The sequence below is a fragment of the Myotis myotis genome, unplaced genomic scaffold (genome assembly GCF_014108235.1).
Source record: "Myotis myotis isolate mMyoMyo1 unplaced genomic scaffold, mMyoMyo1.p scaffold_m19_p_21, whole genome shotgun sequence".
Classification (NCBI taxonomy): domain Eukaryota; kingdom Metazoa; phylum Chordata; class Mammalia; order Chiroptera; family Vespertilionidae; genus Myotis; species Myotis myotis.
Genome location: NW_023416326.1, coordinates 4,021,836 through 4,047,678, shown reverse-complemented (window position 1 = coordinate 4,047,678; position 25,843 = coordinate 4,021,836). Strand labels below are relative to the sequence as shown.

At 52.6% G+C, this 25,843-nt stretch overlaps 1 protein-coding gene across 2 annotated transcripts; it reads right to left on the bottom strand.

The window, feature by feature from the left end:
* Positions 1-286: 286 nt before the first annotated feature.
* MAP3K21 (mitogen-activated protein kinase kinase kinase 21) lies at positions 287-25,549 on the bottom strand. 2 transcript variants are annotated; one of them, XM_036355027.1, is made up of 10 exons: positions 24,442-25,549; positions 13,470-13,650; positions 12,314-12,462; positions 10,504-10,679; positions 6,808-7,048; positions 5,271-5,393; positions 4,435-4,585; positions 3,198-3,295; positions 1,329-2,069; positions 287-771 (listed from the first exon to the last, which is right to left on the bottom strand). In XM_036355027.1, the coding sequence occupies exons 1-10, from the start codon at positions 25,259-25,261 to the stop codon at positions 356-358; spliced, it is 3,096 nt and encodes a 1,031-aa protein (XP_036210920.1). In that variant the 5' UTR covers positions 25,262-25,549; the 3' UTR covers positions 287-355. The 2 variants fall into 2 exon arrangements, with proteins under 2 accessions (XP_036210920.1, XP_036210921.1); XM_036355028.1 differs by having other exon boundaries at positions 287-768.
* Between the last annotated feature and the right edge of the window lie 294 nt (positions 25,550-25,843).

The following is a 25,843-nucleotide window of genomic DNA, read 5'->3' as shown; positions in this document are numbered from 1 at the left end:
ACAAGGTGACCCACCACTTCCTGTGCTGTCAGCTCACAGACAGCAGACATGAGAGCAGCGGGATTAAACGCTGTGCTTCCCTAACTCTCCCCAGCAGAGCTGTGCGTTTTGCGTGGCCACACACTCTCACATTGGAGCGCGTTTCACGTCCCTAGGCAGCAATCCAGCGGCAACACCGTCTCCTTAGACGGCCGGCCTGCAGGGCTCACGTCCACGTCCCTCTCGGACCCATGACCGCTGCGGGCGCGGGGCCGCCGCTCTGCGAGACCCAGCATCACGAAACAACTCAAAGACAGACGCAGTGTTTTAATTGTTCACCTCACAAGAGAGAGAAATGCTTGCATCACGTAAGGCACTAAGACAGGAACTCCTTCTCCAGCTGGTAGACGGACGGACGGCAGCTCCCGCTCTTCACCCGGCACAGGGGCGGCGTGCAGTCCTGGCTCTGGCCCTGCACGTCGGCGTCCAGCAAGGAGGGCCCGAGCGACCTAGTTCTGTCCCGGGCTCCGAGGGGACAGCCCGGGGTCGGTGCCCCGCCGCCCAGGCCAGGGTCGGTCTGCGCAGGCTCAGTCCTCCCTGGGAAGGCCTGGGGGGCGTCCGCGGGGGCTGGGAGGGCGGAGGGGGGAGGCACAGGGGTGAAGGCTTTGTGTTTTCCCGGCGGGGTCTCCAGTGGCAGGGCCTGGAGGGGCAGGTTCCTGTGAGGCCAGGAGGGGTGGGGGGGCCCCCACACCCGCTCCGGGGGCAGTCCTGGAGCTCCCGCGGCAGCAGCTGCTGAGAAAGCAAAGACAGTGCCATCAGGGACCGGGACGTCCGACACATGCATATCAGACAACTAACCAGCCCGGCCCGCGTGGCTCAGGGGCTGAGCGTCGACCCAGGAACCAGGAGGTCACGGTTCGATTCCCGGTCAAGGGCACAGGCCTGGGTTGCGGGCTCGATCCCCAGTGTGGGGCGTGCAGGAGGCAGCTGATCCATGATTTTCGCTCCTCATGGATGTTTCTCTATCCCTCTCCCTTCCTCTCTGACATCCATAAGAATATATTTTTAAAAAACGGAAACCTGACCACCAGCCGGGCTCGCGTGGGCTTTCTGATTTAAGGTGCTATTAATGATTACATATTTAAGTGACCGGCGTTTAATTATCCTTTTCCCAGAATCCAGATGATGTGAAAGGAAGGCATAGGGTAGAATTCGGAGGCCTGTGTGCCTGGTGGAAACACATCTGTAAATGGAGACGCTGGGAAATGCCATCGCTTGTCCGGCGCCCAGATGTGGGGTGACACTCTGCCGCCTACAGTGGTGTCCGTACCTTCCCTCCAAGCGCCTACCTGGGGCCAGAGAGGCGTTGCCATCGGACACCGTCCGCCTGTGACTCGCTGCCCTTCTCTTCGACGAAGCACAGGGAGGCGCGTCCCCACGGGTCAGCTCCGAGGAGGGGGGGCCCAGGTGCCTCCACACCCCGCTCTCGGCCTCGTGTCTGGGTGGGGAGGCGGGCTGGCACCCTCCTGCGGCAGGACAGACACCCGGAGTGGGCACGTCGGGGGCGCACATGCTGTGCGCACCGCCCTCGAGGGAATCCCCGCCCTCCGCCTGCAGCAGGCACTTGGTGGAGAGGGAAGGCCTGGAGAGAAGACCCAGGGCGCCGGGCGGGGGCAGCGTGGCCGATGCCCGGGGGCGATCGGCGGCCCCCCGGGGCCAGGGTGCCCGCTGCAGGATGCCCTCGCGTTTCTTCCTTTCGTCCCTGGGCCCCGGCTCCTCCGCGGCCGGCGCCCGGGGCAGCTCTCGGATGTCCAGGCCCAGGGCCACGGCCGCCAACAGCGCGGTGCAGCTGTATAGGGCGCCCTCCGTCCTTCTCCTGGGGGGCGGCCTGCTCAGAGTGTGGGTCGGGGTCCCCTGAGGGGTGCCCGCGGCTGAGGCAGCCTCCTCCCAGTTCTCAGTCTCCAGCGGGCTCTCTCGCTGCCCATCTTTCCCCAGAGGCGGGTCCGCCGGGGCTGGCGCGGAGGGTTTGATCTGCTGTGGTTTTCTGGGATCTGATCCGTCCGCAGAGGGTCTGGGATCTTCACAAGCACCTGAGAAAGGCAGAGATGCACCAAGGAGGAGCGTCTTCCAGGGAAAGTCCTTTAAACTACATGCACAATAGCTCTAGCCCAGTGGTCGGCAAACTCATTAGTCAACAGAGCCAAATATCAACAGTACGACAATTGAAATTTCTTTTGAGAGCCACATTTTTACACTTAAACTATCTAGGTAGGTACATTGTTATTAACTTAATTAGGGTACTCCTAAGGCTTAGGAAGAACCACACTCAAGGGGCCAAAGAGCCGCATGTGGCTCGCGAGCCGCAGTTTGCCGACCACTGCTTTAGCCCGTTTGGCTCTGTGGATAGAGCGTCAGCCTGTGGACCAGAAGGTCCGGGTTCCATTCGGTCAAGGGCACGTACCTCGGTTGCAGGACCCTGGTCAGGGCACGTGCAGGAGGCAACCAATCGATGTGTTTCTCTCACATCCATGTTTCTCTCTGTTTTTCCCCCTCCCTCCCACTCTCGCTCTAAAAGATCAATGGAAAAATATATGCCCTCGGGTGCACTGAGCAACTAGTATAGGTAACCAAACCCTAAAGTATCTACCCAGCGTCTACACGACAGAGGGGAGAGGCTGTTGTCAAATGAAATCCATAGATTAATGGTGAGCCCAATATGTCCTGGGATTCCTCTAGGACAGCGGTTCTCAACCTGTGGGTCGCGGCCCCTTTGGGGGTCGAACGACCCTTTCACAGGGGTCACCTAAGACCATCGGAAAACACATCTATAATGACATATTGTTTTTGTGATTCGTCACTATGCTTTCATGATGTTCAATTTGTAACCATGAAATCGGGGGTCACCACAACATGAGGAACTGCATGAAAGGTCGCAGCATCAGGAAGGTTGAGAACCGCTGCTCTAGGAGGCGGAGTTATGGGGATCAAAAGATTCTAAGAAAGAAGTAGGATGGCTTCTCGGAGGACTCCCTCTGTCTGGACAGGCACAGATAACCCCACGTAATAAAAGCCTAATATGCTAAGTGTCCGGTCGACCGGTCGGCTGTCCTACCAATCAAAGCGTAATATGCTCATGATATGCTAAGGCTGCTGAACCGCTTCTACGACACACACCCAGAAGCGGGGTGTGAAGCAAATTCTGTTTCTGCTGCACGTACCTGGTTGGTCCACAAACAACGATGCCAACGGCATGGTTTTGTGATGTTTTATGAAGAGGGTTGACCAAGGACTGTTGCCATCCGAGAGAGGTCTTATCCTACGAGAGAAAGACGCTTATTTTATTTCCTTCCTTCCTTCCTTTTTAATCCTCACCCGAAGATATTTTTTTCCATTGATTTTTAGAGGGAGTGGAAGGAAGAGGGAGAGACAGAGAGAAACACCGATGTGAGAGAGAGAGACACATCGATCGGTTGCCTCCTGCATGCCACCGACCAGGGCTGGGCCAGGAGCCTGCAACCGAGGTACGTGCCCTTGACCAGGAATCGAACCCGGGACCCGTCAGTCCACAGGCTGATGCTCGACCACTGAGCCAAACCAGCCAGGGCGAGATGTTTATTATTTTAATGTAATAGAAACACATAGCCAATTAGGTGTTGAGGAGCTAACGAAGCACAAATAAAACCTTAAAAATCAGGCAGATAATAAGTCGGAGATTTAGCGACGTAACTTTAAATACTAATGAATGAGTGTGATACACTCATCCTAGAAATGGAAATCATATCCAGATATCTCTACAGTACCCTAATTTTTAAACTTTTTATCTTAATTTACTTTTAAAATTTATCTTTATTGTCGAAAGTATTACATAGGTCCCCTCTTTCCCCCCTACTGACTGCCTCCATCCCACTCCCACCTCCTCCCCAGGCCTTCACCACACTGCTGTCTGTGTCCATGGGTTAGGTCAGCGGTCGGCAAACCGCGGCTCGCGAGCCACATGCGGCTCTTTGGCCCCTTGAGTGTGGCTCATCCACAAAATACCGGCTCTTCCACAAATTACCAACTTCTGCGCATGGGCCACGAAGTTTCAATCGCACCGTACGTGCGCGCCCGCACGTGGTATTTTGTGGAAGAGCCACGCTCAAGGGGCCAAAGAGCCGCATGTGGCTCGCGAGCCGCGGTTTGCCGACCACGGGGTTAGGTTATGCATCCACACATGTAAGCTCTATGGTTCGTCTCTTTCCGTCCCCCTCGCCCCCTTCCCTCTGAGATTCGTCCGTCTGTTCTATGCTTCCATGTTTCTGGATCTATTTTGTTCATCAGTTTATTTTGTTCATTCGATTCCACAAATAGATCCAATTTTTTTTTTTTTAAGTTAAGTCTGGCCAACGCCGTGCTTGAGAGGGTGCCGCCACTTGTCGCAGTACCCACTGGAGCCACCAGGTGGCGCACACGCACCTTTCTTTGCAATCAGTTCGTTCTTTCATTTGGATAGAACTGGGTCCCCAGGTACAACCTCTCCTCTTGAAATTCCTTCTTACATCCTCAAACTCTTCCTGTCGGCAGGCCGTGCTCCTTCCCCACGTCCTGTTGCTTTCATCCGAAGTCACTGAATAGGGAGCATCACTCATTCATCAAGTAAGAAACTTCAAAGTCAAAAGAATCAAATCATTTGTAAAAAAAAAAAAAAACCCAAAAAACTACCTTGCTCAAAACACATAAACAATGAAGAAGCATAAAAATAACAAATGATTCCTTTCACTGGTGAGCTTTCTCTAATGAGAAAATTCGCACAGAAGTTGAAATAAGTTAGAAGAAAAGGCACAAAATCTAGGCAAAGTAGTAGCAAAGATTGGATTATTTATTTACCTAGTTAACATTCTGTGACAGTTAGAATTTCACTGTATTTGGGGGGGAAATAAGAGCCAAGCCCGGCCGGCGTGGCTCAATGGTCGAGCATCAACCTAGGAACCAGGAGGTCACGGTTCGATTCCCGGTCAGGGCACAGGCCCGGGTTGCGGGCTCCATCCCCAGTGTGGGGCGTGCAGGAGGCAGCCGATCCATGATTCTCTCTCATCATTGAAGTTTCTCTCTCTCTGTCCCTCTCTGAAATTAATAAAAGTATACTTTAAAAAAATGTTATCAATGGAAGAAAACTAGATTTAGGAATGTGCGTCTAAATTTTGTTTTCCCAATAGTTGGGACACCTCTTCCCTGTCAAATGCTCAGTTAGAACCAGTTGAACCAATGACAGAAACAGACACGGGCCCGGGGGCGGGCGGGGCGGCGCTCACGCTGTATGGCCCGGAGCCGCGGGATCACCGTGGGGCTGCTGGGCGGGCTGGACCCGCTGCTGTTCAGACTCCTCCGTTTGTCCAGGTTGGGAGAGGCCTGCACGGTGATTTTGTGCTGGAAATCTGGCAGACGGGAGAGAAAGAACTGAGATTTCCTGGTTTGAAGTTATTTTCACAGCCGAGTCTCCGGCACATCGCAATCCCAGCAAAAGCTGCCAGAGAGCCCGGCCGGCGGGCTCAGGGGTTGAGCGTCCACCTAGGAACCAGGAGGTCAGGGTTCGATTCCCGGTCGGGGCACAGGCCCGGGTTGCGGGCTTGATCCTCAGTGTGGGGCGTGCAGGAGGCAGCCGATCCATGGTTCTCTCTCTCCCTTCCTCTCTGAAATCAATAAAAGTATATATTTTTAAAAAAGAATCATTAATAAAAAAGAAAAGAAAAGTACTTTGTGGTCACAGCACTTGACAAATGGTAGGTACCATGACCTACCTGTAAGGGAGGGTACAAGTCCTGACAGAGTTGTGCAAAGAACTATGGGAATATATGAAAGAAGAAGCAATAGCAGCAGATGGGAGGGGAGACTGTCTTAGTAAACTGTAAAAAAAAAATATATATATATATATATATATATATATATATATATATATATTTAACACTCAGACACAAGTAAGGGACATCTGGGTGTTCTGGCAGTGCCTTCGTCTTTGATTGATTTTCGAGTGACTGGGGTATTTTAACAGCTCAGGAGGGGCAGAGGTTAACGTGGAGAGTTCGTCTGGGGATGATGCAAATAGTTTCTGTCTGGCCAGAAAGACAATCCCAAAGGTTACGGTTTATTGCCATTCCGGGCATTAACCAGGTTGGTATTTAAACCCAGCAATCAAACCCTCGCATTCCTTTACTAATGGCCCATAAAGAAGACCTGGTCCCGCTAACTCTATCGAACCAATTGGAATGGGTTCCCTCATTAGCCAGTGAGTTGAGAAAAATCTCTGACACAAGTCCGTTTCATATTTGCAGAACCACAGTTTACTTTATTATCTCTCTCTCTCTCTCTCTCTCTCTCTCTCTCTCTCTCTCTCTCTCCCTTCCTCTCTGAAATCAATACAAACATATTTAAAAAATAATAAAATAACAGCCCTAGCCAGTTTGGCTCAGTGGATGGAGCGTCGGCCTGCGGACTGAAGGGTCCCAGGTTCGATTCCAGTCAAGGGCAGGTACCTTGGTTGCAGGCACATCCCCAGTGGGAGGTGTGCAGGAGGCAGCTGATCGATGTTTCTAACTCTCTATCCCTCTCCCTTCCTCTCTGTAAAAAAATCAACAAAATATATTTTAAAAAATACAATAAAACACATACTCGTGTGCCACGCTCTGGTTCACCCGGCAGCTCGTGGCTGACGGCAGGAGGACCACGCACTGCGGGAAGCCACGGAAGATGCTCCATGTCTGGGGGACCTCCTTCCCTCCCCCTGGCTTCCCGGGGCCCCGGTCACACGGCAGAGCCAGCGGCTGGCCCGGGGTGGCCTGCGGACGGGCCCACCTGAGGGCAGGCTGATGCGGTGCCCGTCCTTGAGCTTCAGGCGGCTCCTCCTGAACTTGCCCTTCCTCCGTTTGACCCTGGGCTTCTCCTGGTTGAGCTGGAAGATGAGGATGTTGAGCTCGCGCTCCAGGACGTCGATCTCGCGCTCGGCCAGCTGCTGCTCCCGCCGTTTCAGCAGCTCCTCCTGCGACTTCTGCTGCAGGGCCGCGCGGCTCAGCTCCTCCTCGCGGGACCGCAGCTCCTGGGACAGGGCGACACCACGTCACGTCACGTCACGGCCCGGCAGAGGCCGCCTCTGCAGCCCAGACACCCGGTCACCGCGGGCGCACGGGAAGGCGCCATCGGCGGCCGGCAGCCTGTACGGCCCATCACCAACTGAGAGAGGCATCACAGATATTTTAAAAATATATATTTTATTGATTTTTTTACAGAGAGGAAGGGAGAGGGATAGAGAGTTAGAAACATCCATGAGAGAGAAGCATCGATCCGCTGCCTCCTGCGCACCCCCCTACTGGGGATGTGCCCGCAACCAAGGTACACGCCCTTGACCGGACTCGAACCTGGGACCCTTGAGTCCGCAGGCCGACGCTCTATCCACCGAGTCAAACCGGCTAGGGCCACAGATATTTTAAACTCGATTTCCACACTGCTCTCTCCTTACCTCTTGCCCTTCTAACCACCTGACACACCAAATGCGATAAGAGTGAGAATCTGGCTGGTATAGCTCAGTGGTTGAGCGTCGTCCCATGAACCAAGAGGTCCCCGGTTCGATTCCTGGTCAGGGCTCGATCCCCAGTGTGGGGCGTGCAGGAGGCAGCCGATCCATGATCCTCTCTCATCATCGGTGTTTCTCTCTCTCCCTTCCTCTCTGAAATCAATAAAAATGTATTTTTTTTAAAAAATCACTGGCCTAAGACTTCATAAGAGCAAAAAAATAAGGTCAGAGGGAAAGCAGCCAGAATGTTCTTCCTTTGTATGAATTTTAAACATTCAGAAGAGAAAGAATTAAAAAAAAAAATCCGGGGTATTCGAACCCCTTGCGGTGCGTTGAGCCTGGGAAGCATCATCAGCGTCTCCTGGTGGCTGAGGTGACTCAGTAGCCATGTTGGCGGAGTTGCCTGGTTGGCACAGGCCCCTCGAATGGCAAACCCCGACTCGGGGGCAGACGTTAATCATTAACGGTGCCAGGCCTTCAAAGACACCGTGTGCGCCCGACACACAGAGGCAGACGCACAGAGATCAGCCGCCAGGAATGCAGGGAGGAGCCGGTATCTGCGAGGCTGCCGTTTACTGAGTAACACGGGCCCGGCCATTAATCCCAAGTCGGACGCCTCCCACCCTGAGCAATCAGCGAAGGAGAGAGGGAGATAGCGCACGCACCCGAGCCGCCCTCCAGCCAGAGGACGCAGCTGGAGACCTCTGAGCAAGAGAGAAAGAAAAGAAAAAAGAAGATGGCACAGGCTTTCACCGTGAACCGCAGACTCGCGGGACGCCATCAGGGCCGTTTTCAGGCGGCACTGCCCACGTCTCATGAGAACCAGCAAAGGCCCAGGGTTGGCACAGCTAAAAAGTGAGCTCAGCCCGGCCGGTGTGGCTCAGGGGTGAGCGTCAACCTGGGAACCAGGAGGTCCCGGTTCGATTCCCGGTCAGGGCACACGCCCGGGTTGCAGGCTCCATCCCGAGTGTGGGGCGTGCAGGAGGCAGCCCATCCATGATTCTCTCTCATCGTTGATGTTTCTCTCTCTCTCTCTCTCCCTCTCCCTTCCTCTCTGAAATCAATAAAAAAATTTTTTTTAAAAAGTGGGCGCAAAGGGTAACAAAGGAACTACTACAAAATCTCAGAAGGGAGCAGGAGGGCATCCCCTATAAAGCATGCTTTCTGATGTTTATGCCACACGGAAGGAGAATCAACTCACCAGATACACCTCCACTGATACAATGATCATTCATTAAAAGTAATTCAACAACGTAGCTTAAAGTAACCATGATTTATTAACATGACTTCCCAAATTTTAAATTCTGTGATTTCAACTTTCATTTTATCCTCCAAGTCCTCTCCCATTCCCCCAAATTTCTCTTTCTTTTTTTTAAAAAATTTTCGCAATGAAACGTCTAATTTTAGAATTCCTGAAAACAATTTAGGAGAGGTGCAAAACAAACAAACCAAAAAAACCCCCCAAAACATCAGTCTTTTCTGTTTCACTTTAAGTCAACCAACTATATTCAAGTTTCCAAGAAACACGGGAATCATATCGCTGATAATAATCCTTCCAAGAACTCGGGATGGAAGGTTACTTCCCAGGATCACTTGATTCCTGAGGCCCGGGCTGGGGCTGGGGGTGGGGTGGCGGCTGGAGCCGGCCCCTGGCCACCCAGAGCCACCACTTTCCTGGTTCTAAGGCCAACGCTTAACTCTTACTCAGCATTTTACTAAGAAACAGGCACCTTTGTCTGGGACAGTGTTTGTCCCGGGACATTTCGGGGTGCAGCGGCCGGAGAACAGAGGAGGTCCTGCGAGCAGTGTCCCCGGCCATTCTGAGTTCCTCCCAGCGCCCTTGACCCTTGTCCTTGGGACACAGTGTGTCCTCGGTGGACATCACTGCCCCTCCCGGCCCCCGGTCGCCGGCTCCCTCACTCTCAGTCCTCCAGGCCCCTGGCCTGCGGCACCAGATAAACTCGTGTCCTAGGAGCCTGCGCCTCCCTTATCCGGGCTGGCCTGAGTCATTATTATTAGAATGATTACTCGCTGGTTTAATGGTCCCCCGTCTGCCTTTCCTGCTAGATAACACGTCTGCACACTACACTGGTTCACGCTTGGTCATTTTCGCCCGCGGCACTGACCAAAGTGCAAGGTACAGGACCTGGGAGGCATCCGATAAAGACACGGACGAAGCCTGAGCCAAGGTTCTTCCTGGGCTCCTGACGGGTTTTTTATTCTTATTTTTTAAAATATATTTTATTGACTTTTTACAGAGAGGAAGGGAGAGGGATAGAGAGTTGGAAACATCGATGAGAGAGAAACACCGATCAGCTGCCTCCTGCACACCCCCCACTGGGGATGTGCCCGCAACCAAGGTACATGCCCTTGGCCTGAATCGAACCTGGGACCTTTCAGTCTGCAGGTCGACGCTCTAGCCACTGAGCCACACCGGTCAGGGCCTGATGTGTTTTTTAACAGGTGGGAGAGACCAGCAACCATTCTTATCATTATTCCGGCTACTGTGGAGTTGAGTTTTTGGATGCCATCGGAATGATAAATTTTTAATTTTATTTTTTAACTTCACCTGAGGATACTAGTATTTTCAATTGATTTTTTTAGAGAGAGTGAAAGAGAGAGGGAAAGACAGAGAGAAATATTGATCAGCTGCCTCCTGCACGTGCCCCAACCACGGCCCGAGCTGGGGAGGAGCCCGCAAGCAAAGTACGAGCCCTTGGCCAGAATTGAACCTGGGACCCTTCGGTCCGCAGGCCGGCGCTCTAGCCACTGAGCCAAACCGGCCGGGGCTACTTTTTTCTTTGCCGATCACACATTCCTAATACAGCTCTGTTTTGTTTGAACTAGAAAGCAGGAATCAATAAATATTGATGTCTGGGAACATTTTAGAAGAATGCCCGTGATGGCTCGTGACCCCTGTCCTCCATCAGCTTCATACGTGTGTGTGTGCGTGTATCAGGCAGCTCAATGCATGTTCTCACCTTCTCCTTTGTTCGCAGCTCATCGAACATATGCTGAATCTCCAGCTTCCAGTCGTCCTGCATGGAATGAAAGGACTCCTGGGGCATCTCCGTCATGACCGCCCCTTCGATGGCGGTCAGCTGCTCGAGAATTAAGGCGAAGGACGGGCGGATGTGAGGGTCTTGTTGCCAGCATTCTACAACAAACAAGGATCGCATCAATACCGTCCCTCCGCATAGTTCAGATGGTCAGCCCCTGCGGACAGTATTTGCTGAAGGTTTTTTTAAGTCCATTAATGATTTTTTTTAAAGGTTGTTCTTTTTAAAAAATATATTTTTTAATTGATTTCAGAGACGAAGGGAGAGGGAGAGAGGGATAGAAACATCAATGATGAGAGAGAATCATGGATCAGCTGCCTCCGGCACGCCCCCTACTGGGAATCGAGCCCGCAATCCAGGCATGTACCCTTGATAAGAATCGAACCCGGGACCCTTCAGTCCACAGTCCGACGCTCTATCCATTGAGTGACACCAGCTAGGGCAAGCCTATTCATGATGTTGAACATTTTATTTTAGTGTCCATGCCAGTGGCATGCGTAATAATGACTACCAGATAAGGCTCGTGTTGCCTATCTTATATGACATTAACATGTGGACATGTGCACTGATGCCCAGCCATGAAGCTGCCCTGGCCAGATGACTTACTGACAGAGAGTTCTATAACTCAGCTCAAGAAAACCAAAGCCTCTAAAACAGCGGTTCTCAACCTGTGGATCGAGACCCCTTTGGGGGTCAAACGACCCTTTCACAGGGGTCGCCTAAGACCATCAGAAAACACATCTATAATTACATCTTGTTTTTGTGATTCATCACTATGCTTTAATTATGTTCAATTTGTAACCATGACATTGGGGGTCCCCACAACAGGAGGAACTGTATGAAAGGGTCGCGGCATTAGGAAGGTTGAGAGCCACTGCTCTAAAACATTATAATCGCAAGAAAGGTTCTAAGAAATAGCCTAATTATTAAGCAAAAGAACTTGCCGCTTACAATAAGAGTCAGTGAATTTTTAAGAGAGAAGCATCAAAGATATCAGGTCATGGAAAACCACACCAGCGAAGACTGTAAAACGCTTTTGATCGTTAGGTTAGATTTAAAATAGCAGGTTCGGGGCCAACTCAACACTGTCTTTGAATTCCACGAGTGGTCTTGAAGAAACCTTTATCACCGTTCAGTTGAATTCTGTACCTCAGTGAGTCACCGATAAAAACGGGACTGTTCTTACATCACTTACTTCATCAAGACGTGACCTGACATCTTAGATCAAAGACAAGGTTTCTAACTCTAAGATAGTGTAAGTACTTAAAAGCCCTTGAAAATTAGAACCACAGACATTTCTTGGTGGAAAAAAATACAGAATGCTTGCCCTCGCCGGTTTGGATCAATGGATAGAGCATTGGCCTATCAACCGAAAGGTCCCGGGTTCGATTCCGGTCAAGGGCACACACCTTGTTTGTAGGCTCCTCCCTGGCCCGGGCCCTGGTCGGGGCATGTGCAGGAGGCAACCCATCGATGTGTCTCTCTCACATCAATATTTCTCTCTGTCTTTTCCTCTCCCTTCCACTCTCCCTAAAAACCAATGGAAAAATATCCACAGGTGAGGATTAAAAAACAAACATACATATATATATATATATATATATATATAGATATATATATAGATATAGATATAGATATAGATAAATTTTTAAAAAATAAAAAATATATATATGCTGTAATGAAGGACTCCCCTTGCCCCCACAGACCCACAGAGACAGGGGTGCCCACGTACCTTTCATGAGCTTGGCGAAGGGCTCCGGGCAGGTGGACGGAATGGGCAGGGTGAGCTTGTTGACCGCCACCCCGTAGGCCACGGCGAGACCGTCGATGCCGCGGTAGGGGACCTCCCCCGTGAGCAGCTCCCACAGCAGCACTCCGTAGCTGGAAAGCAAGGTTACCACCAAGGTCACTGGGACACAGCTGGGGGACAAAGGTATCCGCACCCGCCTCCAGCAGCTCCCAGGGACCTGCTCTTCCTAGAAAGCAGTGGCCCCCATCCCAGGTGAGAGGCTAATGTCCCAAACACAGGCGTCCCCAGAAAGCAGTGGTGCACCCCAGAAATCAGCAGAGCCTCCATCACAGGCATTCAGCTGCTTACGGAGCAGAGGGCTCAGGGGCAGCGATGACTGAACCAGGTGGGGCCAGCCCCACGCCCCACGGGGACTAATGTGGTTGTTCTCTTTCTTTTTTGTTTTCTTCTTTTAATATATTTTTACTGATTTCAGAGAGGAAGGGCGAGGGAGAGAGAGACAGACACATCCATGATGAGAGAGAATCATGGATCGGCTGCCCCCTGCACGCCCCACCCTGGGCATCGAGCCCGCAACCCGGGCATGTGCCCTGACCGGGAATCAAACCGTGACCTCCTGGTTCGACGCTCAACCACTGAGCCACGCCGGCTGCCAATTATAACCAGTTTTAATCAAACCTCCCATAGAAGGTTCTCTTATCAAATGGAAGCCACAACCATTCAAAACCTTAAGGTACCTGCTCCCCTGTGATGATACGATCAAAACTATAAAACCCCATCCCCAAAGGCCTCCATTACCCTTCAAGCTCAGAATCGCTGAGTCATGCTCGGAATCGCTGAGTCATGCTCGGAATCGCTGAGTCATGCTCGGAATCACTGAGTCATGCTCGGAATCGCTGAGTCATGCTCGGAATCGCTGAGTCATGCTCGGAATCGCTGAGTCATGCTCGGAATCGCTGAGTCATGCTCGGAATCGCTGAGTCATGCTCGGAATCGCTGAGTCATGCTCGGAATCGCTGAGTCATGCTCGGAATCGCTGAGTCATGCTCAGAATCGCTGAGGACTTTGGGGCTCATGGAAAGGACAGACGGCGACCCTGTCTGAAAACATCCGCTAAAGCAAAGGGCCTGGGGCTCACCTCCAGATGTCACTTCCCTTGGAGAACAGGGACGACTTGATGACTTCCGGGGCCATCCAGGCGTAGGTGCCCGCCGCGCTCATCTTCGTGGTGCGGTGCCATTCCCGCGCCAGCCCGAAGTCCGTGATCTTCAGCGTCTTATTGCACATGTCATCATGCTCGATCTTCTCCAGGAGCAGAACTGAAAACACACAGAAGCCACCACCACAAACACAAAGGTCAGATATTTTCGCGATTTTTATCGTCTTCTCCCGGCGCATGTTCAACACAACCTTCCCTGCGGTGGGGAGGACACACAAGAATGAACTTGCGTTTTAGCTTCCTGACGTCACTGATATCATAACCGCTAGGGCAGTGATGGCGAACCTAGGACACGCGTGTCAGAGGTGACACGCGAACTCATTTTTTGGGTTGATTTTTCTTTGTGAAATGGCATTTAAATATATAAAATAAATATCAAAAATATAAGTCTTTGTTTTACTATGGTTGCAAATATAAAAAAAGTTTCTATATGTGACACGGCACCAGAGTTAAGTTAGGGTTTTTCAAAATGCTGACACGCCGAGCTCAAAAGGTTCGCCATCACTGCGCTAGGGGGGCCTTGGTGCCTGAAGTTACAAGTTTTTGGGAAAAAAATCCACAGACATAGTTCAGCTTAGTACTCTTTCCCCATCCCCCTTTATTTCAGAGAGGGAGAGAGAGAGAGAAAGAGAGAGAGAGAGCAACATCAATGATGAGAGAGAATCATGGATCGGCTGCCTCCTGCACATCCTACACTGAGGATGAAGCCTGAAACACAGGCACGGGCCCTGACCGGGAATCGAACCGTGACCTCCTGGTTCACAGGTCGACACTAACCACTGAGCCACGCCGGCCGGGCGCTCACAGGTATTTGAATCAGGGAACCCTGCCCTGATGCTATCGGTATGCACTGTTAATGATCTGGACTCGAGAGATAAGGAAACTGAAGCCAGCCACGTGGTCATCTGTCCAAGGTCCCGCAGCTGAGAAGCAGGGACGCTCAGGCAGTCTGACCCCAGGGCTCATGGTCCTAATTGTTTACTCGCTCAGCCGACGGGGTGCATCAGTTTTCACAAGAGCATCCTCCATCCTCGGAGAGCTCTCTCTAGCCCGGGGCCCATCTCCTCCTTTCTGACTTCCTGTCGTTGGACCAGTATCCCCTGGTCCACACAGAGGCAGCATGACAAAGGGCAGGCTCCTGGGCTTGGGGGTGGGGTGGGGTCTGTACTGCTGTCTCCTCGATGTGTGGGAACCCTGATCGTATGTACATCAGAAGGGAGGGAGGAGGGAATGCATATTATAGCCCCCCCAGGTCTCCCCCAATATCGCCCAACACAGTATCTTGTGAGTTCATGTAAGTGCTTAGAACACTGAAACGGCAGTAAGCATTTCGTAAGGATAACACAGAAACACACATGTACACACACACACACTTTTACCAACAGGTCTGGAAGTGGTCTCAGGTTCTCATTTATTTTGTATGGTTCTCTCTTTGTTTTTTACATATATTTTTATTGATTTCAGAGAGGAAGGGGGAGAGAGAGAGAGAGAGAGAGAGACATCAAGGATGAGAGAGAATCATGGGTCGGCTGCCTCCTGCACGCCCCACACTGGGGATCGAGCCCGCAACCCGGGCATGTGCCCTGATCGGGAATCAAACCATGACCTCCCCTGGTTCATAGGTCGACGCTCAACCACTGAGCCACCCCAGCCGGGCTACGGTTCTCTCTTGAAACCAGAGAGATGTTTGCGTGAGGATTTATCACACGTCGCCAATGCTGAGGAAGTGCTATTGTGTGTTTAATGTTCTCCCACGCAGGAAGGCGTGAGTGTGTTGCTTAACAGAGGGAAGCCCGGGGGAAGCCAAGGCCAAAGACAGGCAGCTCTAAAATACGTGAAACCTAAACACGTAAAACTCATTGCATTTCTAAGTAAAGGCCATGGTACAACGTCCCAGGAGCAGCCCTTGTGCCGATGACTCGGGACACCTGGCCCTCCCAGGTCCCAAGTTTCCATAGGAGCCGAACGCCGCCACCCTTGGCACGAACAGGAAACACGTTCGAGTCACACTCTGAATGCCAAGCGTCGAGCCCCGTGAAAGGCCCATTGTGTCTCGGAGCCTATTTCCGAGGAGTCCAGCAAAATTCCTGACATTCCTTATCTTTTGGGCAAAGTGACCGAAACCAAAAAAAAAAAATAGCCAGGTCTCCCGACAGGTAGCAGAATGGGGCAGCTGGCCAGGTTTCAGCCTCAGGACACGAGGGTGGGTGCCAGCTTCCGCTTCCTGCCACTGGCAGGGAGGGCTGCCCACCAGGAGGTGTACCGTGCGGGCCAGGAAATCCAAGCTTGTCGGCCCCAGAGAGACGGGAGGTTCCTGGGAGTGAGCCGGCGAGCAGGGTTCGAGCCCCTGCTCTCCGCAATCGGCCTTCACACCCTTGCACCCGGCCGACCCACTCAACCGGGAGCCACTTGACTTTCCCGCCGCCTTTGAAGTTTCGGTTGGGTATTTCCAGAATGAGGGCCTCTAAGGCGTATATATTATTTTGTTTTTTCTTTTAACAAAAGGCAATTACAATGTCTCCATTCTATTTTCTCGACATTTATGGGATTGCTGTGTCCAAATTCCACTGGAGTCTAATGGGATCCTGTCGATTAATCTTTAACCACGAATATATTATCACCAAGAAAAAGTCATAAGGAAAAAAAAAAAACACACGTTGAGAAAAGCGACAAGGGAGGGAGCGCGACGTATTTAACCAACGCCCCAGTCTGAAGTGTAAGGTGACTCTGTGGATTTCAACTCGGAACAACCACGTACAGCGAATAAATGCTAACTTCCTAGGTTTATCAAATGGCACCAAATTTTCTTACATTTCTTCTTAAAAATATATATTTTTAAAAAATATATTTTTATTGACTTCAGAAAGGAAGGGAGAGGGAGAAAGGGATAGAAACATCCACGGTGAGAGAGAATCATGGATCGGCTGCCTCCTGCACGCCCCACACTGGGGATGGAGCCCACAACCCTAGCATGTGCTCTGACTGGGAATCGAACCGTGACCTCCTGGTTCATAGGTGGACGCTCAGCCACCGAGCCACGCCAGCCGGGCAACACACAATATTATATTAGTTTCAGATGTACAACATAGCGATCAGACATTTATGTAACTTACAAAGTGATCACCCCAATAAGTCTACGATGAATGTTATTTTTTTGATAACATGTTACTAAAATGAATTGTTGTCTAGAATTTTTTTTCGGAGGTAATCCCATTACCATATATACATAAATATCTATCTATCTATCTATCTATCTATCTATCTATCTATCTGTGTGTGTGTGTGTGTGTGTGTATCTGGCCCCTTGACATAAAATTAAACCTCGTAAAATTTAAATTTGAAAGCATGTTCATTCATAGTTTATCATTAACTATGGATAATAATCACCAACTAGTGGATTATGTGCAATGAAGCTATTTCCCCAACTGGCAGGTGATCTGGGAATGAAACAGTTACAGTAGCAATTGAGTGCTTGGTGCCTCCTCCTTGACCCTCCACTTATCAACCACCCCCCGCCCCCCCCCGCCCCCGCCCCCCCCCCCCCCCCCAGGTACCAGCAGACCTGCCAAATCACGCAGGTGGCCGCATTCCTACAGAGAACAAAGCCCAGGACTGTTTCCTGGTCCTGCTGCCTGGCCCGATCCAGCAAGTCAGCCAAACTGCCAGGACCCTGCCCCCTCCCCTGCCGCTGAATACATAGGTGATCGCACGGCACAGTCTTCTGCGGAAGGACTAATGATCACGTTCCTAGGTTATAAAGCATCCTAGACAACGTTCAGGTATCAGTGAGTCCACACTCTATAAAAATCAGGAAATATTTAAAGCCCTCAAAGCGAGCCCGGCCGGCGAGGCTCAGTGGTTGAGCGTCGATCTAGGAACCAGGAGGTCACGGTTCGATTCCCGGTCAGGGCACATGCCCGGGTTGCGGGCTGGATCCCCAGTGTGGGGTGTGTAGGAGGCAGCCGATCCATGACTCCCTCTCATCATTGATGTTTCTCTCTCTCTCCCTCTCCTTTCCTCTCTGAAATCAATATATATACATATATATATATATATATATATTTTTTTTTTTTTAAGAATAAAGAACTCAAAGTGTTTCTAAGCAATATATAAAAATGAGTATATTGTCACCAGCTTACATTTAGATTGTCTTACAGTTCATTAAAGGTCCTGACATATGCTGGGAGTCAGCAAACTGTGTCTCCTGGGTCAAATCCAGTCCAATGCCTGTTTTGTAAATAAAGTTTTATTGGAACACAGACACACTCATTTGTTTACATACCATCTTTTTTTTAAAAAAAAAAATAGGTATTTTTTAAAAATTTATTTCAGAGAGGAAGGGAGAGGGAGATAGAAACATCCATGATGAGAGAGAATCATGGATCGGCCGCCTCCCGCACGCCCCCGACTGGGGATGGAGCCCACATCCAGGGCATGTGCCCTGACGGGGCATCGAACCCTGACCTCCTGGTTCACAGATCGACGCTCAGCCACGGAGCCACCGTGGCTGGGCTGGTCATTATTTTCTAACTCTGGTGAGCCAGAGGGAGAAAGTGCCCTGAAGTGAAGTCACTAAATAAACAGCGACTGTAAAAACCAGGACCGGTCATAAATGATAAACAGCTTACGTCAAACCAACGCGTAAGGATTTTATACTGTGTGCCCGCCCCACTGCTGATCTAGGCTGGTCCAGCCATACAGCCAATGACCCCATGCTCTGGTTTCTCTTCTTTGTTGATGTTTCTCTTTCCCAGATCTGACCGCGTTCCCCCTTAAACCCTCCCTGGCTCACTCTTGCCCTCAGAGAGTGGACACATCTTTGTACGAATCAAGGCCCTCATTGTCCAGCACAGGATCAATGCCTATTTCCTGCCCACAAATCCCCTTGTCTACCTCTCATCCCAGCCACACTCAGCTACTCTCTGTTCCCTAAAAAAGCCCTGGGCTCCATCCGACTGCTGTGGCTCAGAGGTTGAGCGTTGACCTAGGAACCAGGAGGTCAGGGTTCGATCCCCGGCGTGGGGCGTGCAGGAGGCAGCCCATCCATGACTCTCTCTCATCACTGATGTTTCTATCTGCCTTCCTCTCTTAAATCTATAAAAATGTATATAGATTTAAAAAAAAAACAAACCATGCCAGTATTTACCCAACTGCCTTCGAAAGGTTAAGGAAACAAGACACAGATTTCTTTTCTACAGGATTCTGTCTATCTCCAAGAGAGGGACTCAGCAGACGGGTCAGAAATCAAGAAATTCCGGTCCAAGGAGGTTATATAACCTCTCAAGGTCACACGGCTAGGAAATGACGCCGCCAATATTCAAACACGGGGCTGAGTGACTTCCAGTAGCTGTTCTCTTCGGGAAAACCGACGGTCCTTCCAGGAACGGAGCCTTCTGGAAAAGCTCGCCGTGTGCCCGCCGCGTGAGGACAGGGCCCACGGACAGCCTTCCGGACTAAGGGAGGCCCCCCTCTCCTCTTGCCTTACTGAGCCGAAAGCTTTGCCGGTGACGGCGGAAATGTCCACTACAGAGTAAGTTTGGCCCGCCCGGCCTGGCTCAGTGGTTGAGCGCCGACCTAGGAACCAGGAGGTCAGGAGTTTGATTCCTGGTCCAGGGCACATGCCCGGGTTGTGAGCTTGATCTCCAGTAGGGGGCGTGCGGGAGGCAGCCGATCGATGACACATCAGATGTTTCTATTGCTCCCTCTCCCTTCCTGTCTAAAAAATCAATACAGCCCTGACCGGTGTGGCTCAGTGGATAGAGCGTCGGCCTGCGGACTCAAGGGTCCCAGGTTCGATTCCGGTCAAGGGCATGGACCTTGGTTGCGGGCACATCCCCAGTGAGGGGTGTGCAGGAGGCAGCTGATGGATGTTTCTAACTCTCTATCCCTCTCCCTTCCTCTCTGTAAAAAAATCAATAAAATATATATTTTTAAAAAAATCAATACAAACATACTTAAAAAAAACAAACAGCAACAACAAACCTGCCCTTGAGCTGCTTCTGTTTCAGAAGCAGATTTGCTCTCTGGGACCCTTGAGGTACCTGGGCTGCTCTGCCCGTGGCCCTGGAACAGGAGTGGGCACGGGGGGGGGGGGGGCGGGGGGGCATGGAGCTACACGTCGGAGGGAAAGGGGCACAGGGAGAAGGGAGACGATGCAGTCTGCTAACTGATCGGATCTTAATTAATAGCTCCTCCAAGTGGCTCTTAAAAGCTTCGGAAACACCGGAGAGATTACATTTGCTATAATTTTCTCAAATAGTTCCTTTATTTACATTGTATTAATGAGAAAAGCCAAAAAAAAAAAATCAGATTCTCTTTGTAGTTTTCTGTTTTTAGTGAGAGCTCTAAATTGCATTCCATAATATTTATCTATTTAGAGACGGTCGATGCTCTGGTAGAGAATAATATAGACCAGCGGTTCTCAGCCTTCGGGCCCTTTAAATACAGTTCCTCATGTGGTGACCCAACCATAACATTATTTTCGTGGCTACTTCATCGCTGTCATGTTGCTACGGTGATGAACCGTCATGTAAATACCTGATCTGCAGGATGGTCTGAGGCGACCCCTGCGAAAGGGTCGTTCAGCCGCCAAAGGGGTCGCGACCCACAGGTTGAGAGCCGCTGCTCTAGATACTAGTGATTCCCAGAACGCGAACATACGCAGGATAAAAACTGCTGAATCACGGAAAGAGAAATGATACAGGCAAGCGGCTACCGAAACGTGTGGCTCCGCGCCGCATGGAAGGTCTACTTTCTGCTTTTTAGAGAGAAGACGGAACCCATGCGGCAATATGTAAAAATAATAACCATAAGGAACCACAGCCAGGCCATGCCGTCTCCTCTCCACCCTGAATTGTGCCAACATAAATACACGTCGGCGGCGACATCCTAATCACTCCAGCCATCCTCAGCGGATGCCATAGTGTGCGATTTCACCTTCCTCTTCCCGGGGAGCTTTCTGGAAACCACTGCCACGGCTGCCTCGCTCGGCCACGCCAACGCCTGCTCCGGCCGGGACCACCTCGGCGGCCTTCGATGTCTGCTCTGGCCTGGGCAACCTCGACGGCCTCCACTCAGGCCACTTCCCAGTCTGTCCTCCAGAGCAGCCACAGTAATCCCGTCAACACAGAAATCAGACCCCAGGCTCCCTCTCCTCCTCCTCCTCCTCCTCCTCCTCCTCCCTCCTCCTCTGTACACAGGCTCCCGCCCTGGACCAGCTCTCAGGAAGGCCCTCAGGTGGCTGCAGGTGGACAGCCCACCATGCTGACCTGGCCCACGCTCTCCACTCCCACCTCGACTCCACCTTCTCCCAGGCTCAGCTCCCTCTGCCTGGATCTCAGCTTGACGCATGCCTCCTCCTGGTCCAGTGGTCGGCAAACTGCGGCTCGCGAGCCACCTGCGGCTCTTTGGCCCCTTGAGTGTGGCCACGAAGTTTCAATCGCACTGTACGTGCCCGCCCGCACGTGGTATTTTGTGGAAGAGCCACACTCAAGGGGCCGCAGTTTGCCGACCACGGGTCCATGTCTGTGACATCTTCAGAGTCGTTTCCCTTGAGTTCCATCCTGCACCCATCACTCTGCCCCTCACCACCCTCTATTCTCTATTTTTTTTCCAAAATTTTTTTATTTTTATTGATTTCAGAGAGGAAGGGAGAGGGAGGGAGAGAGAAACATCAATGATGAGAGAATCATTGATTGGCTGTCTCTTGCACACCCCCTCCTGGGGACTGAGCCTGCAACTGGGTATGTGCCCCGACCTGGAATTGAACCCTGACCTCCAGGCTCATAGGTCGACGCTCAACCTCTGAGTCACGCCGGCCCGGCACGGCCTAGCATATTTTAACGACATAAATGATGCTTAACACTTGCTAATTGGGCTCAACGTGCAATCTCTCTCTCTGTTAGAAAAGGGACAGAAGGGCTTGTACCGTCACAATATCTGGGCTATTGTTTCAACATAAACATGGTCTCAAGCGAGAGGAGACCACCAAAAAGGACCGAGAAAAGAGGAAAGAGAACACCTGCCAAGAGCCGCATCTCCCTCCGACAAATCTAAACATTTGTTTTAAGCAACGGCTTCCACTCGGTTCCAAGGAGTCTTACACTGACTCTTCGTTACCCGAGTGGACTACAGAGTGAAAAAGAAAAAAAAATTCAATATTGGTTTTCAAAACCTTGTTGACACTCTCCTGAACTCCCTCCCACCATGAGCAAACAACCAATAAAGTCAAACAAAACATTCTGTAATAGAACAAGAAGTGACGGCCGCCCCGCACACAAGAAAGCACCGAAGTATCCGTACTGATTCCTCGACCAAGTAACATCAGTGTCCCCACAGCATAAGCCAGGTCGCAGGCGCTGTGATTTGCACGTCCGAGGCCCTATTCAAAAGGTCCGTGTCGCAGTCATTCAAGAGCTATAATAATGGCCACATTGTACCAAACGTTTGGCCTGGCGAGTGGCCGAGCCACGCAGGTCTTCTTAAAAGTGCAGAAATTTAACACACAGGCAACCCTGCCGGACAATTCTAGAAATGAAAATGCTCCGGGAAGTCCGGCGACTCATTCTGACGGCAAAAAAAGACGTTCAGAAACGAAGCTGCAGCATACAATCACCTTCAAATGACATAATACCGACCATGGACCCAGAAGGAGATGGCTCCCCTGTTCAAGTTGTTCCACGGTCCATAAAAATTATTTCACCGCAGTTATTATTCCATGGGGTCATGTTATTTCTTTTTACTATTTAATAGTATTAGTTCTTTAAACGTTTTTCATGTAGCCCCAGCCGGTGTGGCTCAGTGGTTGCGCAGCGGCCTATGACCCAGGAGGTCAGGGCACATGCCCGGGGTTGCGGGCTCCATCCCCAGTGCGGGGCGTGCTGGAGGCAGCCGATCCATGATTCTCGCTCATCACTGATGTTTCTCTCTCTCTCTCTCTCCCTCTCCCTTCCTCTCTGAAATCAATAAAAACATATTTTAAAAATAAACAACAACAAAAATATGTACGGTGTCTACTATATACGGGCCAAAGGGAATTAATTCTAGCGCCCTTCATGCGGCCTCTGTCATTCTCTGATACAGACAACCACCAGGGCCACTTTCTCTGCCCTATTCTGTTAGACTTTGCTCTCCTCACTTAAGCAATCTAAACTACAAGATTGGGGCGGGGGGGTGAATGGGAGTCATAAAATAAAACCTAAAAGAAATAATTATTCGATGCTTACATGTAGCCACCCACCCTGGAATTACGTATAACTCCCATCACCCAAATGCCAAGTAGTCCTTTTCAAGGAAATTGCAGGGCTGGAAGATTTTGAGTGGGGAAAATATCTACACACACATACAACACGCGTGTTGTCTCTCCTTGCCCCTCTTCCTTCCGCAGCTTGGAGGAGGACAGCGTTTCCAGTCGAGTTAGCGCCTGTCCTAGCAGGTTTTACGAGGTTGGGACGCACGCAGCCGTGGCCGGCCAATGCCAGTTCTGACTGTATCTTCTAATCTGTTCTAAGATTTCATCTCATCCTAAGAATATTGAGTAATTTCCCATCTCGAAGAACCAACTGAAGACAGCAACTCTAGTCGCTTTTTTTTTTTTTTTTTTTTTGGTAATCCTCACCTGAGGATATTTTTCCATTGAATTTGAGAGAGAGTGGAAGGGAAGGGTAGGGACAGACAGAGAAGCATCGATGTTAGATCGACACACGGATTGGCTGCCTTCCGCATGCACCCTGACCAGGGCCAGGGATCAAGCTTGCAACCAAGGCACGTGCCCTTGACCGGAATCGAACCTGGGACCCTTCAGTCTGCAGGTCAACGCTCTATCCACTGAGACAAACCGGCGAGAGCTCTTAGCTCTTCTAGATGGTGAAATAGAATCGAATTTGTGTTCAGTTCAACTGCCAGTTCTTCATGGACATCGGGAAACTGGACCGAGATTTAGAAAGAAAATCATACAGGCCAAGTCTTCAGCACGTCCAGCCGCTGCGCAAGGACAATGAACTCGCCCGTCATCAACCCACACATCACATGCACCGTGCACCCTGGGGCAAACTGGTGTTTCTTGTCCTAAGACTATTCCTGGACACTCAAAGCGACCCAACCAGTAAGAAAACCACCCTTCACGTGCAGAGGCGGCCGAGGAAAACCTGGAAACTTCAGAGGCCAGAAGGCATTTCACATGGGAGAAGAGCCATCGCCATGCCCAGTTGGGAAACTGAGGGAAGAGGCAGTGCCATGAAGCCGCTGGGCCAGACAGGAGGGCCAAGGTTCCGCATGATCCCAGGAAGGCCTCGGATTGCAAAGTTCTGCCCAAATGAACAAACCGCCCTTGTACTTAAAGGCCAAACAGCACCATGAAGTTTCTAGAAGATGCTGATATGGTATACATGATAAGTGTGCAAGCAAGTCTCACCCGCATTTTTATTTAAAAAAAAATACACATTTTTTATTATTATTATTGATTTTAGAGAGGAAGGGAGAGGGAGAGAGAGAGATAGAAACATCAATGATAAGAGAGAAAGAATCACGGATGGGCTGCCTCCTGCACGCCCCACACTGGGGATCCAGCCTGCAACCCCAGGCATGTGCCCTGACTGGGAATTGAACTGTGATCTCCTGGTTCATAGGTAGATGCTCAACCACTGAGCCACACCGGCCGGGCTGGTGCGCATTTTGAAAAAGGCACCCAAAGCAGGTCACCTAAGGTCTACCTGGAAGCCCTGCCCAGGAGGTACTGCGGGCAGCCACGCTTCGCCTCTCCCCCCCCCCCCCCCCCCTCCACCTGGCACTGGGCCGGGGGAGGCCCGCCCAGCTCGGGCAGTGGGGTGGGCCGCGCGGGGCATGGCCTCTGTACGCAGTCCTCCCCCCACCCCCAAACCGCCCAGCCACTCACTGTTGCTGGACTTGAGGTCCCGGTGCAGGATGGGCACCACGGCCTCCTCGTGCAGGTAGAGCATCCCGCGCGCGATCTGCACCGCCCAGTTGACCAGCACGTGCGGGGGGATGCGGCGCGCGCGGCGCGGGCCGGGGGCGCGCGGCTCCGGGGCGGCGTTGGCGGCGGCCAGCGCGCGGTTGAGCGCCCCGCCGCGGGCGAACTCGAGCACCAGGCAGAGGTGCGGCTGCCGCAGGCACACGCCGCGCAGCTCGATGATGTTGGGGTGCCGCAGCCGGGCGAACAGCCGCGCCTCGCGCCGCACGCTCTCGGCCGCCGCCGCCGCGTCCTGCTCGGGGTCGCGGCGCGCCGCCTTGACCGCCACCTCCTGGCCCTGCCAGGTGGCCCGGTACACCTGCCCGAAGCCGCCCGCGCCGATCAGCTCCTTCAGCTCCAGCCGCTCGAAGTCGACGTGCACGGGCGAGCCGGGCCGCGGCGGCGGCGGGAGGGCGGGCGGGGGCGCGGGCAGCGCGGCCGGGGCGCACGGCGCCACGTAGTTGGCGGGGAAGATGCCCAGGCGCCGCTGCACCTGGCCGGCCCACCAGCCCTCGTCGCCCGACACGGCGGCGTCCTGGGACAGCACCTCCACCAGCTGCCCGCGCCGCAGGCTCAGCTCGTCCTCGCCGCGCGCCTCGTAGTCGTACAGCGCGGCCCACAGCCCCGTGCCCGCCGAGGCCGAGCCGCCCGAGGAGGCGGACGACGACGACGCGGAGCCGGCCGGGGCGCCGCGGTCCGGGGATCCCGGCCGGTCGGCCACGCCCTCGGCGCCCGGCAAGGCCATCGGGGGCGGCCGCGAGGGCGCGGGCGGCGGGCTCAGCCTCCGGGGCGGCCGCGGGCGCGCATCGTCCGGCGGGGGGGCCGCCGCGCCCCGGGAAGACAGGGAGCGGGGAGCGGGACTCGGGGGCGGCAGGGGATCGCGGGCCCACGCGGGGACCCCGGCCTCAGCCACCGCTCCTCGTCGGCCGCCTCTGCTGCCGCAGCGGTCCCCGCGCCCGCGGGCGCCGTCGCTCCATGGTGGCGCTGGGCCTGCGGCGGGCCTGCCGCTCCCTCGCCCTGGCCGCCGCCTGCGCCCGCCCCTCAGGACCCGCCCCCTCTCCTGCCGGACCCGCCCGCAGCACCGGGCCGGTCACACCCCCTCCGGGACCGCCCCCAGCGCCGGGGCCGCCACGCCCACCCGGGCGCGGGAGCCACGCCACCGGAGGTGCAGTACCAGCTCGGGACTCCGGTGCGCGCCCACGTGGCCAGGAGGCGGAGCCCGCCCACGGCACGGAAATGTTGCGGGAAAGTTTAAATGAAGCCGACGGCGAGGCTCTGGGAGTCCCCTCGTCCCTAAAGAGCAGTGGCGGGAGGGCGTCCCTGGAGG

Bases quoted from the DNA above. Each gene is read 5' to 3' on its own strand.
- MAP3K21 (XM_036355027.1), bottom strand. From the start codon at position 25,261: ATGGCCTTGCCGGGCGCCGAGGGCGTGGCCGACCGGCCGGGATCCCCG. The intron at 10,680-12,313 runs GTACGTGGGCAC...TGTTTGTTGTAG, and splicing joins CTTCGCCAAGCTCATGAAAG to AATGCTGGCAACAAGACCCT. The intron at 4,586-5,270 runs GTGAGCGCCGCC...CTCCCTATTCAG, and splicing joins GCGGCTCCGGGCCATACAGC to TGACTTCGGATGAAAGCAAC.